Source organism: Pteropus alecto, unplaced genomic scaffold (assembly GCF_000325575.1).
Source record: "Pteropus alecto unplaced genomic scaffold, ASM32557v1 scaffold75, whole genome shotgun sequence".
NCBI classification, from domain to species: domain Eukaryota; kingdom Metazoa; phylum Chordata; class Mammalia; order Chiroptera; family Pteropodidae; genus Pteropus; species Pteropus alecto.
Window position 1 is genome coordinate 20,986,995 of NW_006440638.1, and position 14,309 is coordinate 21,001,303.

Here is a 14,309-nt window from a genome sequence, read left to right on the forward strand (position 1 = left end):
TGCGCACTGGGAGGGGGAGGGCACAGTAGGGAACAATGGATACCACCAGCACTTCTGTACAGAGCGAGTCTCGCCTCGGCTCTCGCTCTAACAATGTCTCCCTGGAAGTCCCTGGTGTCCCCCGTGTGCAGCCTAATCGGCACTGGTGCTCATAGCGAGCAGGTCTGTCACTGAGAAAATTCACTCACGGCACTGCTCCTTCTAGAGGCTTCTGCCGCTGCCGCTGCCTCGGTCTCACTCCACCACTCGAGACCGGACAGCCCAGTGTCTTTGCTCTGTCCTACCTTCTGCCGTTGCAGAGTGTTTTCTTGGATTTCTCCCTAGTTATATGGCTTATTCCTCTATATCCCAGGTGAATTTTCCTTGCTGCTGCTCCTTGTTTCCGTCACAACTTTGATTTGGTCACCAGAGAGATAAACAGAGCCTCTATCATCTATGCAATTTTTTTCCACCTGCTTTTTAAGACTAAGATCAAATTCAGCTGTGAATGCCTTTGTTTCTGGTCAATCTTCAAAAACTTTTTAGTCTTTTAAGAAAATTGATTTATTCAAGTTTTCCACATCTTGTGATAATTTTGCTAGAAAAACATTAATTTTCTCTAGATTTTTTTTCTTTACCATAAGTTGTCATGAGTCTCTTAGAATTCTCTTAGTATATCCTGTACTTGTGTTTATGTCTCCTTTTTCATTCTTTATCTTGTATAATTTTGCTAGTATTTTTTTAACCTAATAAATGAATCAAGGCTTATGAATTATCTATTTTTAAAAAGCAGAACCAGCATTTGGGTTTGTTTATCCCTTCTTGAGTTTTTAATTTCATTAATTTCTGCTGCTGCTTTTTCTAATTTCTTTGTTGTTCTTTTTCTGATTTCTTCTAAGTGCCAAGTTTCTTCATTGTTTGTCTTTCTTCTTTACTACTGAAGGAATTTAAGATTATAAATTTTTATCTGAGTTAAGGATTTACTGCATTTTGGTATAAAAGACTTTCTACATAGTCTGAAATTCTCCTTTTGATTTCTTTTTGATTCAGGGGTTATGCAGTAGTGTTGTATAAATTTAGTAGGATTTTCCAAGTGGTAAAAAGCTTATAGTACTTTTTAGCATAGGACAAAGTTTATCTTCTTTTTTCCTGGCATGTGCTTAAACAGGCAGTACTCAACTTGTGACAGAGCTGTATCCCAAGAGTCCATGCATAACACAAGTCAACTTTTTGAAGCCAACAAATACCAAAATAAGCAATACTTAAAATGAAGATATTTTTCTTAATTTCCTTAAAGTTTAAAAAGGTATTTAAATTTTCAAAGAAGCCTGCAAGAATCTATGTTGATGAAATAATATTGTACTAACACACAGTAACCCTGTTATGGGTTACCTTAGCTTTCTACAGCATTTCCTAAAGAGTGACCCTCACAGCTATATTGGGAAAAAGAGTGGGAAGGAGATAGGACAGAGTTGCATTCTATAATAGTCACCCCTTTAGAGATCTGCATATGCGTTAGCCTATTAAGAGTTCTGAGAAGTACTGCTTGCCTTTGGTTAAGATTTCTAAATATATTTGATTACTTCATTCTTTTATCAATTAACACCTATTAACTCTCTTTGGGAGATGCAAGCCAAGGAGATAAGACACTCCTTGGAGAGAAAGACAGTGTAATCAAATTCTGTCTTTTCTGTGGGTTACTCACACCTGGGGCTCAGTAAATGTTTGCTCAATGACTTGGTACCAGAGGAGGTGGGATGTAGCAACAGCAGATGTTAGTGTCCACTGCAACTGTTCTCAGTATGGTCATACATAAGTTGCATTCTCTTATTAATGAGTACTAAATATTTTGCATCAAAACATAAACTTTATTTCCTATTTCACAACTGTAAATGGAAATTGATTAATCTTTAGCCCTACCCAAATTCAAATATCAAAACCTAACACCCTGAGGAGGCCAACAAAACCCAGTAAAAATAATATTGCAGTGGCAGCACCAATGAAAGTAGGTGAAAATATATACACACGTGCGCGTGTACACACGTGCACACATACGCACACACACGCGCGCGCGCACACACACACACACACACACACTCCAATTAGAGTACTACCACCCAGTCCCCGTGTATACTGAATGAAATGTCAGAGACTGATGACTTAGGGAATCGCCAGACCAGAGTATGTATATGACCTAACCATCTGGCGAGTGAGACAAAAGGAGAAATCTGCTGGGAAGATTCTATGAAAGATTGTTCTTTCAACATAGAAAGAGAGCTACACAGAAGTCATTTTGTCTCCACCTCATTCTTTTGCCTAGAACACTGGTGTGAGGAAAATAATACCTAGGGCTGCAGCCATCACTTTCTGACCATGAGGCAACAAACAAAACATAAGAAAACAACATGTTAAGAATGGGAGGACAGTAAGACCCTGGAACCCTGATAGCATCACTGAGCCTATCTCCAGACTTCTTGTTAAATTAACAATAAATATCTTTATGGTTTAAGCTCCTACTGATTGGGTACGAAGTCAATGTAGCCAACTGTTTTCTAACTTACACAGTAGTGCCCTGTGTTTTCATACTGTGATGAAAGATATAAATTATTAATATTTCAGAATTTAAAATTTTATAAAAGGAATAGGGGATATGAAAGACTTTAAACTTTCAGTGCATATAATGCCATATTTAAACTGCTTTTACAAGCACAAAATGGTTTTTTTTTTTCCAATTAGAGTTGACATTCAGTATTTTATATTAGTTTCAGGTGTAAGCATGAAATGTTTTGTAACATTTAATGATAGAATTTTAAAAAAAAAACTTAAAAAGACACATAATAAGAAAAATCGATCCATACCCGTACCTTTCCGTGTGTTCTCCGTCACATCTACCCCAAACTGGATAATGTCACCAGAAAGAATTTCACATGGTGGACTTTCTTCAGAGCCTCGACTCAATCTCTGGCTATTTATAAAGGTACCATTACTACTTTTAGTGTCTTGGAGATAAAACTGCAAAAATAAAATTGAAAAAAAAAAAAAAGCCAAAGATTAATAGTAATAATTCCAAACCTACTTTAAAAAGAAGTACTTCCAGTTTGCAAACTGCTGCAGGTAGATTTTCTGCCCCTATCAATTCAAACCACTGTTTCAGCTAAGGTTCTCTATATGTATATACACATATACATATACATATACATATATACATATACATATACATATATATGTATATATATATATAAGGTTCTCTATATATATACACACACACACACACACACACACACATACATATACATATATATGTATATGTATGTATAGAACCCTTCAAAGTGATTTAAAATCTAGCTAGACAAAATAGTACAATCATTTTGGAAAAGTTTATAAGGTCCTTGAAATGTTAAACATAATGTTAGCATATGACCCAAGAATTCCACTCAAAATATATACTCAAGAGAACAGAAAGCATATATCCTCACAAAAACTCATACACAAATGTTCATAGCAGCATTATTCATAATAGCCAAAAAGTAGAAATAATCCAAAAGTCTATCAACCAATGAATAGGTACACAAAACGTAGTATATCCATATGATGTTATATTATTTGGCAATAAAAAGGAATGAAGTACAAAATCACACTACAACATGAACCTTTAAGACATTATACTAAATAGATGAAGTCAGTCACAAGAGACTATGTATTACAGAATTCCATTTATATTTACTATCCAGAAAAGCAAATCCACGGAGACAAAAAGTATATTATGGATTGCAACTGCTGAAATGCCAAGGAATGGAGGATAGGGTAGGTGAGAATGACTGCTAATGTGTAAAGTTTCTTTTTGGAATGATTAAAATGTTCTAAAATTATACAGTGGTGATAGTTGCATAACTCTGTGAATATATTTAAAAAACCTCTGAATTGTACGCTTTTTTTAAAAGGGTGAATTTTATGGTACATGAATTCTATCTCAATAAAGCCGTTATTTAAGGGAAAAAAGCCAGCTAGACAAAATTCTATCTTTCCATTTCACTCTGACTTGGTAATTTTCCTAGGATGTCTGGTTGAATCAAAGGAAGTGTTGTTTATTCCACAGGCAAGGACAACTGGTCTTAGATAACACTTATAATTAATAGCTATTAGTTAGCTAACATACTTGATATCAGGACCAACACATCTTCAGTAAATCCTCTGTGATAAAGCAGATTGGGGACACTAGAAACCAAAATACGGGAATCAACTATGAAGGTACTACTTCCTGGCTTTCCAAACTTGCCTTTCATCACGTAGGTAATCTTCTCTCTTTAAAAAGGGAAGGGATAGGAAGAAGCACAGGAAGCCTTACCCATTTATCACCTACCTAACCTAAAAAAAATTAGGAACAACTGAGAGCACACACGGTAGACTACCCAAGACGAGAACAACCAATAAAAAAAGATGTACCTTTCTTTTTGAATTTTTCTACACTCGCCAACTCTGCTTATTCTAGAAACATATTTTCACTGAATTGTTTCCTAAGGAAGAAAGGAAAGGAAAAAAAACCCTAATATTTATTAAAATACACGTAACATCACCAGGCCCTCATTTAATGTTAACCTTAACATTAAAGCTGTGACATAAAGATATTCCATTTATAAATGAGAAAAGTGAGGCACAGGCAAGTATCTTTCTAAAGGTCACAGAGCTATGAAACACAGGAGCAAAGATTCAAATAATAGAATTAAAAGGACCATTTTTCCCATGACTTCACATTGACCTTTATGTTTCATTTATCCTTCACTCCTCCCACAAGTTCTCATCCAAAATGAAACACAACAAAATAAACAATTTGCAGAAAATATGAAAATGACATTTTATTAATTCCTAGGTGGCAATTTAAAGGCCAGCAGGCTGTCTATAAATGACTTATTCTCCATTTATAATTCAAAAGAGATCAACTGTTACTTTGGCTAACAGCTTGTATATTTAATTGCAGACCACAATAAAGAAAATTGTGTTGATATTTTACAAGTCTATTTGAAATTTACAGGCCTAAACATTTTCTACCAGGGATAATAGCACAGGCAATACACTCAAGTAGGAATATCCTCGCAATTTTTCCTACACAGCAGTGGAACCTACTGTTACACTATATAAGGGAGTATGGCTTTTGCTTTTTAATAAATATATTCTTGGGAAATGCAGCAATATCTGGATTCTGGGTGATTATTTGCAGTAATGTGTGCCTTGGCAAACCAAATAAAGAAACTACACTAGATTTACAATGGTTTTCAAACTTCAAGTTCTGATCCATTAGCGGTACTAAATCAATTTCGTGGGCAGCTACCAGCATTTCATTTTAAACATTAAAGAGAACAGACTAGAAATAAGAATATATGAAATAAGGTTCAGTACTGTTAAGCAAACTGTTTGGAAAACAATGTGTGTGTGTATGTGTGTGTATCTCAATACCTCATATCTGTAACTCTTACACAACTCTAAAACCACAAATTTTCAAATTAAAAAAATTTAAATTAATATTAACCCAGGTTCTTTTCATTTTGACATGTCTATATTACTGTCCAAAACACTCCGTGGTATTTTTGGCATTCCTTTAGCTTGAATATATCATTTACATTAGTTGCTCATTCTTCTTTTGCTCTCAAGCTAATGGCTTCCACACACTTTAGAATAAAATCCAGCATTCTTACCATTACAGACTATAAAGCCCTGATCTGGCTCCTGGGTTCCTCTCCAAACTCATTCACTTCCACCATTCTCTTTCCTCATCCCTCTCAGCCACACTAACCTCCACTCATGCCCCGAAGCCTCTGAACTTGTACATAGCTAGACAGTGTTGGTTTACTTTCCTGCAGAAATATTTTCATTGATACAATTTAACTTTCTGCCCTTGGCAGTTCTGAAAGATTGATATAAAAACTGTCTCTGCACCACCTATGAAACAATCTGTTATTATTAGGTCTACACTGAACAGAAGATACTCAATTTAAAATTAGGTTAGGTTCCTCAAGGTACATATAAAGAAGTTAATTTGTTTGCAAGGGACAGAGAAAGGATTGTGCTTACAGTCCCTGGCTTGTATTTCCTGTAAGTATGTTAGTTGGTCCTTTGTCACTTTCAAACCAGAAAAATCTTTCTCCTCTATGCTGATAACCTTCCATCAGTCTACCCACCCCTCTCCCCTCACCAGGGGAAGAAATTAGTTTTGGCTACGCTAAAAAAAAAAAATCAGTTGAAGTTTTAACTATCTTAATTTCCGAATAGCTTAAGGAATGTCCAAGCAGCTCTAGTACTTACACTAGCCACCTGCCATTTATTTTGATGTTGAACAGCTATGTAAGTAGCACTGAATTTATAAAACTTTCTGTAGCTTGTGGCCAAATTTCACCTTTCACTGTATTCAGGCTTTACCTTGAATTAACCCTTTGCTTTCTTTCCCCTAAATGAATGTTAACTCCCAGAAATCAGGCATTGATAGTGATCCTTGAACTGAAAGGTTGTTTCTGCCCCATCGGTCACTTTTCCTCATCTCTGCATCATCATTATGCTTATTTTAATGATACAACACAGGTACAGCACTTCACAGGTTGCATAATTTGCTCTTTGGCCTTCTAAACATTTCAGAATGAACAGAAAAGTCCTGATGCTCATTCCATAAGCAAATACATTTTGAATCACTTTCAACTTTGTTACAAACAGCAAATACTTTTATTTCCACTATAATAATGAAATGTTTTTTTCTAGCCCTTTTTACACTGATAAGTTTCGCAATATCCAAACGCCAAAAAATTTATGCCATTTGAACAAAGCAGACACAGTAGACATGCCAAAGCCCAGAGGTCAGAAACTCTTAAGTCCACACAGAGGAGTTTTAAAAATGTGAACACAGAATGAAATATGGATTCTAGATGCCAGATGCTGTATCATATCTTTTTAATCTACCTGAAATCACCACCTAAAATTAGAGTGACTAAGATAGCAAAACCAAAATCCCATAGACAACATTTATAACAAAAGTAGGTGACAAGGTATCCACATGTACCTCAAAATACAAGTGAGTGGGGAAAACCATCAACAGCTACAGAATCTGCATGAAATCAGCATCTGTGCCGGAGGATGCATAGGGAAGCAATGGGGCATTTGAGGGACTTGAGGAGAACATCAAAATAGTCAATAGGTATTTATTGGACAGTATGATGGTCAGTTTGAGAAGAGAAGCTGAAAATTAGAAAGGTTTAGCCCAATCTAATAACAAGAGAGTGGCAGGTTAAGTTCTGGAAAAGGCTGGAGCAGTCTGAGTCATATAAATTCTTAAAATTAACCTCTCAACAAAGCTGCCTTCCAGAACAAGGCCCTACACTGAGGGAAAGCTGCAAAGTGTAGAAAATTGAGCAAAACAAGAAATACAGTTACAAGGAAATAAAAGTCTAGATAAAAGTGGAGATGGGAAAAAGTCCCCATACTTTTTTAACATTTTATGAAAAAATAAAAATAAAAACAAAAACAAAAGCAAACAAACGAACGAACACCCAAAAGAGGGAGCTCTGTGACATTAGAAAAGTTATTCTGAATCATGACCCCTTGTAAAAGTTCAGGAAAACAAATTTCACATAAAAATGAGCAACAGAAAAATGTCAAGGTCCCATCCCATACAGTTATTTTAAGAAAAAATGAGACTAAAGAACAGAATAACATCCCTACAGATAGACAGACCTTGAGCACAGATCGAAATTATACAATTTCAAAACAAGCTAAAAGGCATTGAGAAAATAATTCAAAACATGAAAGAGAAATACAAATTACAATACAAAGAAAAGGTGAAAGAACTCAAAACATAGGAATAAAAGGGAAAATCATTTCAGAAATGAATACAAAATTAGAAGGTCATGAATGCCTAAATATAATGCATTAAGAGAAATGAAAGGTAAAAAGGAAGAAATTTTTAAAAGTCAAAAAGAAATTAAGAAAGTGACATCAGCAATGTAGCGCAGTAGGCAGCTCTAAGCTCCTAGCTCCCTTCAGAAACATTGAAAAACAAGCAGAAACTGTCAGAAATATCTTTGTTAGAACTCTGGAATATGTTCACAGCAGCCAAAGGAACACTGAATCAAAAACTTAAAAATGGTAGGAAATCTTTGTGGTATTACTTACCCTTGTTCCATCCCCTTCTCCAGAACAACAAAAGTCTCTAAGCCATGACTCTGCATTCCTAGTGCAGGACCTTGGTACCTGGTTCCAGAGTGAGCAGAGCAGACCTAAATCTCAAATTTTTGTGTTTATCTGTTCTAACCTGTCTGGGGGCTGCCTGATGGACTGACGCAAGGCTCTTATCTCTGTTTAGCCTAACTTGGAACTAACCCAAGCTTAAAAAGCTGCCACTGGCTAAAAAAGTGGGATTTATCCCAGTGGTCCAAAATAAGAAAGTCAACCAATATACCACATTAATAGAAAAAAGGGGGGGAAAAATCCAAACAATTATTTCAATTGATGCAAAAAAAATATTTGACAAAATCCAACACCATTTAATGATAAAAGGTAGGACCAGAAGAAAACTTCCTCAACATGATAAAGAACATTTATGAAAAACACACTAGTAACATAAGACTGAAAGCTTTCTTCTTAAGATCAGAAATATGACAAGGAAGCCTGCTTTTACCACGGTTGCATAATACTGTACTAGAAGTTCTAGCCATGCACAAGAAAATGAAATAAAACACATCCAAATTTGAAAGGAATAGACAAATCCAAAACACTAATCCGAAAAGATATACACAATCTATGTTCACTGCAGGATTATTTACAACAGCCAAGATATGGAAGCAAACTAAGTATCCATCAATAGATGACTGGATGAAAAAGATGTGGTACATATATATAATGGAATATTACTCAGTCATAAAAAAGAATGAAATCTTACCATTTGTGACAACACAGATGGACCCAAAGAGTATTATGCTAAGTGAAATAAGTCAGACAGAGAAAGACAAATAGACATCTGGAATCTAAATTAAACAAAATAAATGAACAAACAAAACAGAAACAAACTCATAGGTACAGAGAACAAATAAATAGTTGCCAGTGGAAGGGGGTTGGGAGGCTGGGTGAAAAAAGGCAAAGGGATTAAGAAGTACAAATTGACAGTTACAAAACAGTCACAGGGATATAAAGTACAGCATAGAAAATATAGTCACTAATATTGTAATAACTATGTATGGTGTCAAATGGGTAGTAGATTTATCAGGGTGATCACTTTGTAAGTTATATAAATGTCTAGCCACTATACTGTACATTTAAAACTAATATAATATTGCATGTCAACTTAATTGAAAACAAATTATTTTAAAGACTCTGTGTAAGGCACCGCTAGAAATAAAAGTTGAAAAGGAGAAAAAAATTGGAAAAGGATAAGTAAGCTATGTCTATTCACAGATAACACGATTCTATATATGGTAAGTCCCATAGAACCCACAAGAAAACAACCAGAGCTAATAAATAAATTCAGCAATGTTACAGCAAAACAAGATAAACACATAAAAATCAGTTGTGTTTTTATATACCAGCAATGAACAATCCCCCTCCCCCAAAAAATTAAGAAAGCAATTCCATTTAAAATAGCATCTAACTAAAATACCTAGGAATAAATTTAACCAAAAAGATAAAAAGACTTGTACACTGAAAACTATAAAATACTGCTGAAAGAAATTAAAGACAAATAGAAAGATATTCCATGTTCATGGATAGGAAGACTTAATGTTTTTGTCAATATTAACCAAAGTGATCTACAGATTCAATGCAATCCCTATCAAAATTCCCATAGCCTTTTATACAGAAATGGAAAAGCTGATGCTCAAATTAAAATGGAATTGCAAGGGATCCTGAATAAGCAAAACAATCTTGAAAAAGAACAAAACTAGAGGATGTACACTTCTTGGATTCAAAATTTCCTATAAAACTACAATAATCAAAACAATGAGGTACTGGCACAAGGACAGACATAAATGGAACAGAATTAAGAGTCCATAAACAAACTTGTACAGCTATAACCAACTGAATTTCTACAAAGGTGCCAAGTCCATCTAATGGGATAAGAATAGTCTCTTTAACAAATGGTGCTGGAACAACTGGATAACCACATGCAAAAGAATGCAGTTGGACCCATACTTCACTCCAAATACAAAAATTAACAAAATGGATCAAAAACCTAAATATAAGATCTAAAACCATAATATTCTTTTCAGTGATTATTTCTTCTGAATATTCAATACTTTTTTCTGTCCCTTTCTCTTACTCTTCTCCTTCTGGAATTTCCATAATGTATATGTTGGTATACTTGATGGTCTTCCATAAGTCCTTTTGTTACTCTTCATTTTTCTTCATCTTTTCTTTCTGGTCCTCAGACAGGGTAATTTCAATTGCTCTATTCTCAAGTTTTTGATCCTTCTTCTGCCTCCTCAATTCTGCAACTGAATCTTCCATCGAATTTTTATTTCAGCTATTGTGCTTTTTACAATTTCTATCCCTCTATTGATATTCCCCACTTGTTCACATTGTTCTCTTGATTTCCTTCAGTTCTTTGTCCACAGTTTCTTTCAGAATTCTGAGCATACTTAAAATAGTTAAAGTCTTTGTCTAATAAGTCTAATGTCTGGGCTTCCTCAGGATTGATTTCTATCAATTTCTTTGTTCCTGTGAATGGGCCATAATTCCTTAATACTTTGAATGTTTTGTAATCCTTTTTTGAGAATGAGACATTTTGTATATCATAATGTGGTAACTCTAGAAATTAGGCTCTCTCCCTTCTCTAGGGATTTACTTTTGCTTCTTGATGAAGTCTGCAGTAGTCTGTTTACTGAGTTTTCCAAACTTTTGGGGGGAGTGGGGGAGGGCAAAGACCATATTCCTTATTGTGTGTTGTCACTGAAGTCACTGTTCTGTTATCTCTGTGGTCAGCCAGTGACCTGACAGAGATTTCCTTAAATGCCAAGGTTCCAATAAGAAAAAAGCGGGGAGGGGTGTTTATCTCTTTAAATCCCCTTGGCAGATGCCAGGGAAGCCACTAGGCCTGTAGAGTTTGAAATGGCCAGCTTCTGTGCTGGCCCCTCAGCAACCAAAAGCAGCGATCACAACACACAACCCCAATTTCTAAAGGATAAGCAAGTCACACCAGGCACCACAGGCCACCATATTCACAGCTGCTGCCACAAAGCTGGAAGATGGGAGATGGTAGCCACTATGAGAAACATAAAAATTTTTGAAAATTTACCAGTTTCTTTTTCCATTAAGCACTCCACTGGATACTGCAAGTGTCTGACTAGACTCCAGAGTTCCAAATTAATTGCTTCAGACAGTTCATGCTAGCTTAACAGTCCTGGTGAAGGAAACCAGTTTTTGAAGTTCCTTCTCTGACTTTTTCCATTACACTACTCCCATTAGCCATATTTCAACCTACAAATCTTTTCTTGGGCCGAACCAGTCCCTAATCTATAATAGCTACCATTTATTGACTACCTGGTACATGTAGACACTTCTGATCCTCAAAACAATCCTACTAAGTAGATATTACCAACTCCATTTTCTAGATTAAGAAACTGATGTTCAGATATATTAAGTAGATTGCCTTTGACACTGTTACTCTTTCAAAAACTCCATAATGCCTGCCCCATCTACCACTTTGACTAAACACTCTCTGGTCTTTGAGTCCAAACTTATGAAATCTCACTTTATTTATGAAGTTTTCATGAAGCAATTAGAATAGAAAGAGCCAGTTTCAACTCCAACTTTAAGGCAAATCAGTTTATAACATTTACTTGGCACCTATCTCAGAGAGATCACACATCTATAAAATCAAATGCTGAGTAACTCTACACTGACAATAAATTAAGAGAGTATGAATTAAGTACCAAAATATTGGGAGGCTGGTGAGAAATAAGTTAGGCACTGTCAGTTGCTAAGGATGCACTTATGAGTGAGGATGGTGATCTGAATGAAAGGCAAGTAGGAGGAGGATGAAGAGAAGGAGGAGGAAGAAGAGAAACAGGTTACTGCAGTACATTTATATATATAAGTAAGGCCCAGCCCCAGAGGGTAACAAAAAACAAAAGAAGAAATGATAGAGTGAAGCTGTAAGAGAGGGCTTTGCGCACTGGACTAAGGAGTTGAGATTTCTTAAAAGAGAAGCCACTACCAAAGGATTTGTTTTAGGGAGATTATTCTAACAGCTCTGATAAGCAAACAGCTGCGTGTAGGATGGACTGCAGTGGGAGTCACTAGAAATAGGGAGATCCCTGATCTGTAATTTTTTTCACCAATAATTTAGTTATTTCTTAGAGTATACAAAAGTCTTTATATGCATATCATATGCAAATTTGTTTGCATAACCTTCTTAGCTTCCTGACTAGCAAAGTACCATGTGTTTCAGAAGCTGGAAATTTTAAGTTGTGACAATGATTGCGGAAACATAAAGTTTTATTCATAAGCTATAGGAAAACACATCGAAAAGTGGTAAAATGTTCTTGCCAAAATAAAATTTCACATGTAAACTAGAAGGAACTTGTCAACATATATCCAAAGGTCTTATGAATGTTAGGAATTTGCCAGGACTTTTTTCCATCTCCAAGTGACATTCCAGACACATTCAATGTACAGCAATTTTTTTCTTGTGGAGCTAGCTCACAAGAGAAAGAGGAGAAAAAGTCAGTCTATCTCTCTACATAGGAACAGAGAAAAGATTATGAAGAACAAAAGTAGAGAAGGTAGAAAGGAGAAATTTTTAAAATTTAATGAGAACACTACAAAACATACAAAACATAGCTAGAATGATTACATCCTTTAAATATACAATCAAATTGTGACAATCTTTCACTAGGATTTAGGACAAGGTAAATTAGACTTCTGAAGCTCAGCAAGATAAAAAATAAACGTATCATCAGAACATTATAGTTCTCAGAGGTAAGACTATTGAATGCCTACACCAAATTCTAATTTAGAGGAGATTAAACTATTTTCAACATCCCAACTGATGGGTTGACAAAGAAATTCTGATTATTTTCTCCCCTAATGGTGTGTTAATCACAGCAAGATGCATTTAACTTCGTAATTGGTCTTAAAGAACAAATACTGATTCCAAATTCAATCTTTTAGACCCCAAGAGGTTTCTAATTACCTCAAGGAATGTCAAAATTTTAATTCCAATATTTAAAATAAGTACATATTTATTAAAATGCCATTAGCATATTAAGGATAGAACAAGAGGATATTGTGATATTTTAAATACACAATACTCTGACTGTACTTGATAGGTCAATATTTTCCTTACAAAATGTGAGCTCAAACCATCCTGAGATCAGCTGAAACAACAAAATAATTGCACCACCACTCTTTATCCCTGATAGTTAAAAATTTAAAAAAACTCATCCACAGAAATCATTGTGATCACATTTGTGGAAAATATAAAACAAGGTCATTATGTTTAAAAGATGTAGCCTTATATATTGTTTAAGAATGCACACAATGGGCTTGATCTAAGGACAGCTGATAATGATTTATATAGTCACTAAGAGGTAGGGGAGAGGGAGAGACTTTCAAAAACATTTTCCATTAAGACTGGCAAAACTGGTAAAACACAGGAATCTATATCTTATTTAGCGGGGGAAACTGCCCACACATAAAACAGTTTATTTGGCAAACAAACTCAACAGAAATTTTAAAAGATGCAAATAGTCCATTTGCCTCCAAAAGGAATATTCACAGCTTTTTAAAATGCTTGCTTAAGCATTTAAAAGGGAACAAGCATTAGCTTATGCCAGGGACTATGCTAGGCACTTTATATACATTACCTCATCTAAACTTCAGAATACTGTGAAATAAGCAGTATACCACATCAATAATAGATAAGGTTCGGAGTTCAATCATATGCCCAAAGATTTAAACAGAAAGTAAGAACAGCAAAGAAGGCCTACTGGTCTCCTCGTGACTATGGTAAATTCCTTGAAGTTCAAGATCAGTGATATTCCTTCTTAGTGATACTACTAGACTTTAACAAAATGCCTGCTATGAATAGGCACAAAATAAGTATTTTAAATAAATATTTCATGAATACAACATTTACAAGCCAGACTCATTCCATCATTTACCCACCATTTCCTGAATACCTCTGGACAGAAATTCAGCCATCATCCACATTCTAGTAATAGAATGAATATGACTATCAGAAGCCACTTAGAGCAAATGCAAAACAGTAGTTATAACAAATACTATTAGTAATAAGTAATATCTATAACCTCCTAGGGTATTTAACATGTAACCAATTCTTACGAATTCTGATTCAGAAC

The 14,309-nt window shown here is 35.1% G+C and overlaps 1 protein-coding gene across 12 annotated transcripts in view; it reads right to left on the minus strand.

Annotated features, from left to right (window-relative positions):
* SLMAP (sarcolemma associated protein) overlaps positions 1 to 14,309 on the minus strand; it is a 123,030-nt gene that overhangs the window by 71,853 nt on the left and 36,868 nt on the right. For 8 of the 12 annotated variants that reach the window (XM_015593755.2, XM_025050657.1, XM_015593753.2 and 5 more), the window contains exon 3: positions 2,838 to 2,991. In XM_015593755.2, coding sequence (XP_015449241.1) covers positions 2,838 to 2,991 — 154 coding nt within the window. The remainder of the gene's footprint in view (positions 1 to 2,837; positions 2,992 to 14,309) is intronic. The other 4 variants (XM_006917512.3, XM_025050658.1, XM_006917510.3 and 1 more) reach the window with 1 other exon arrangement.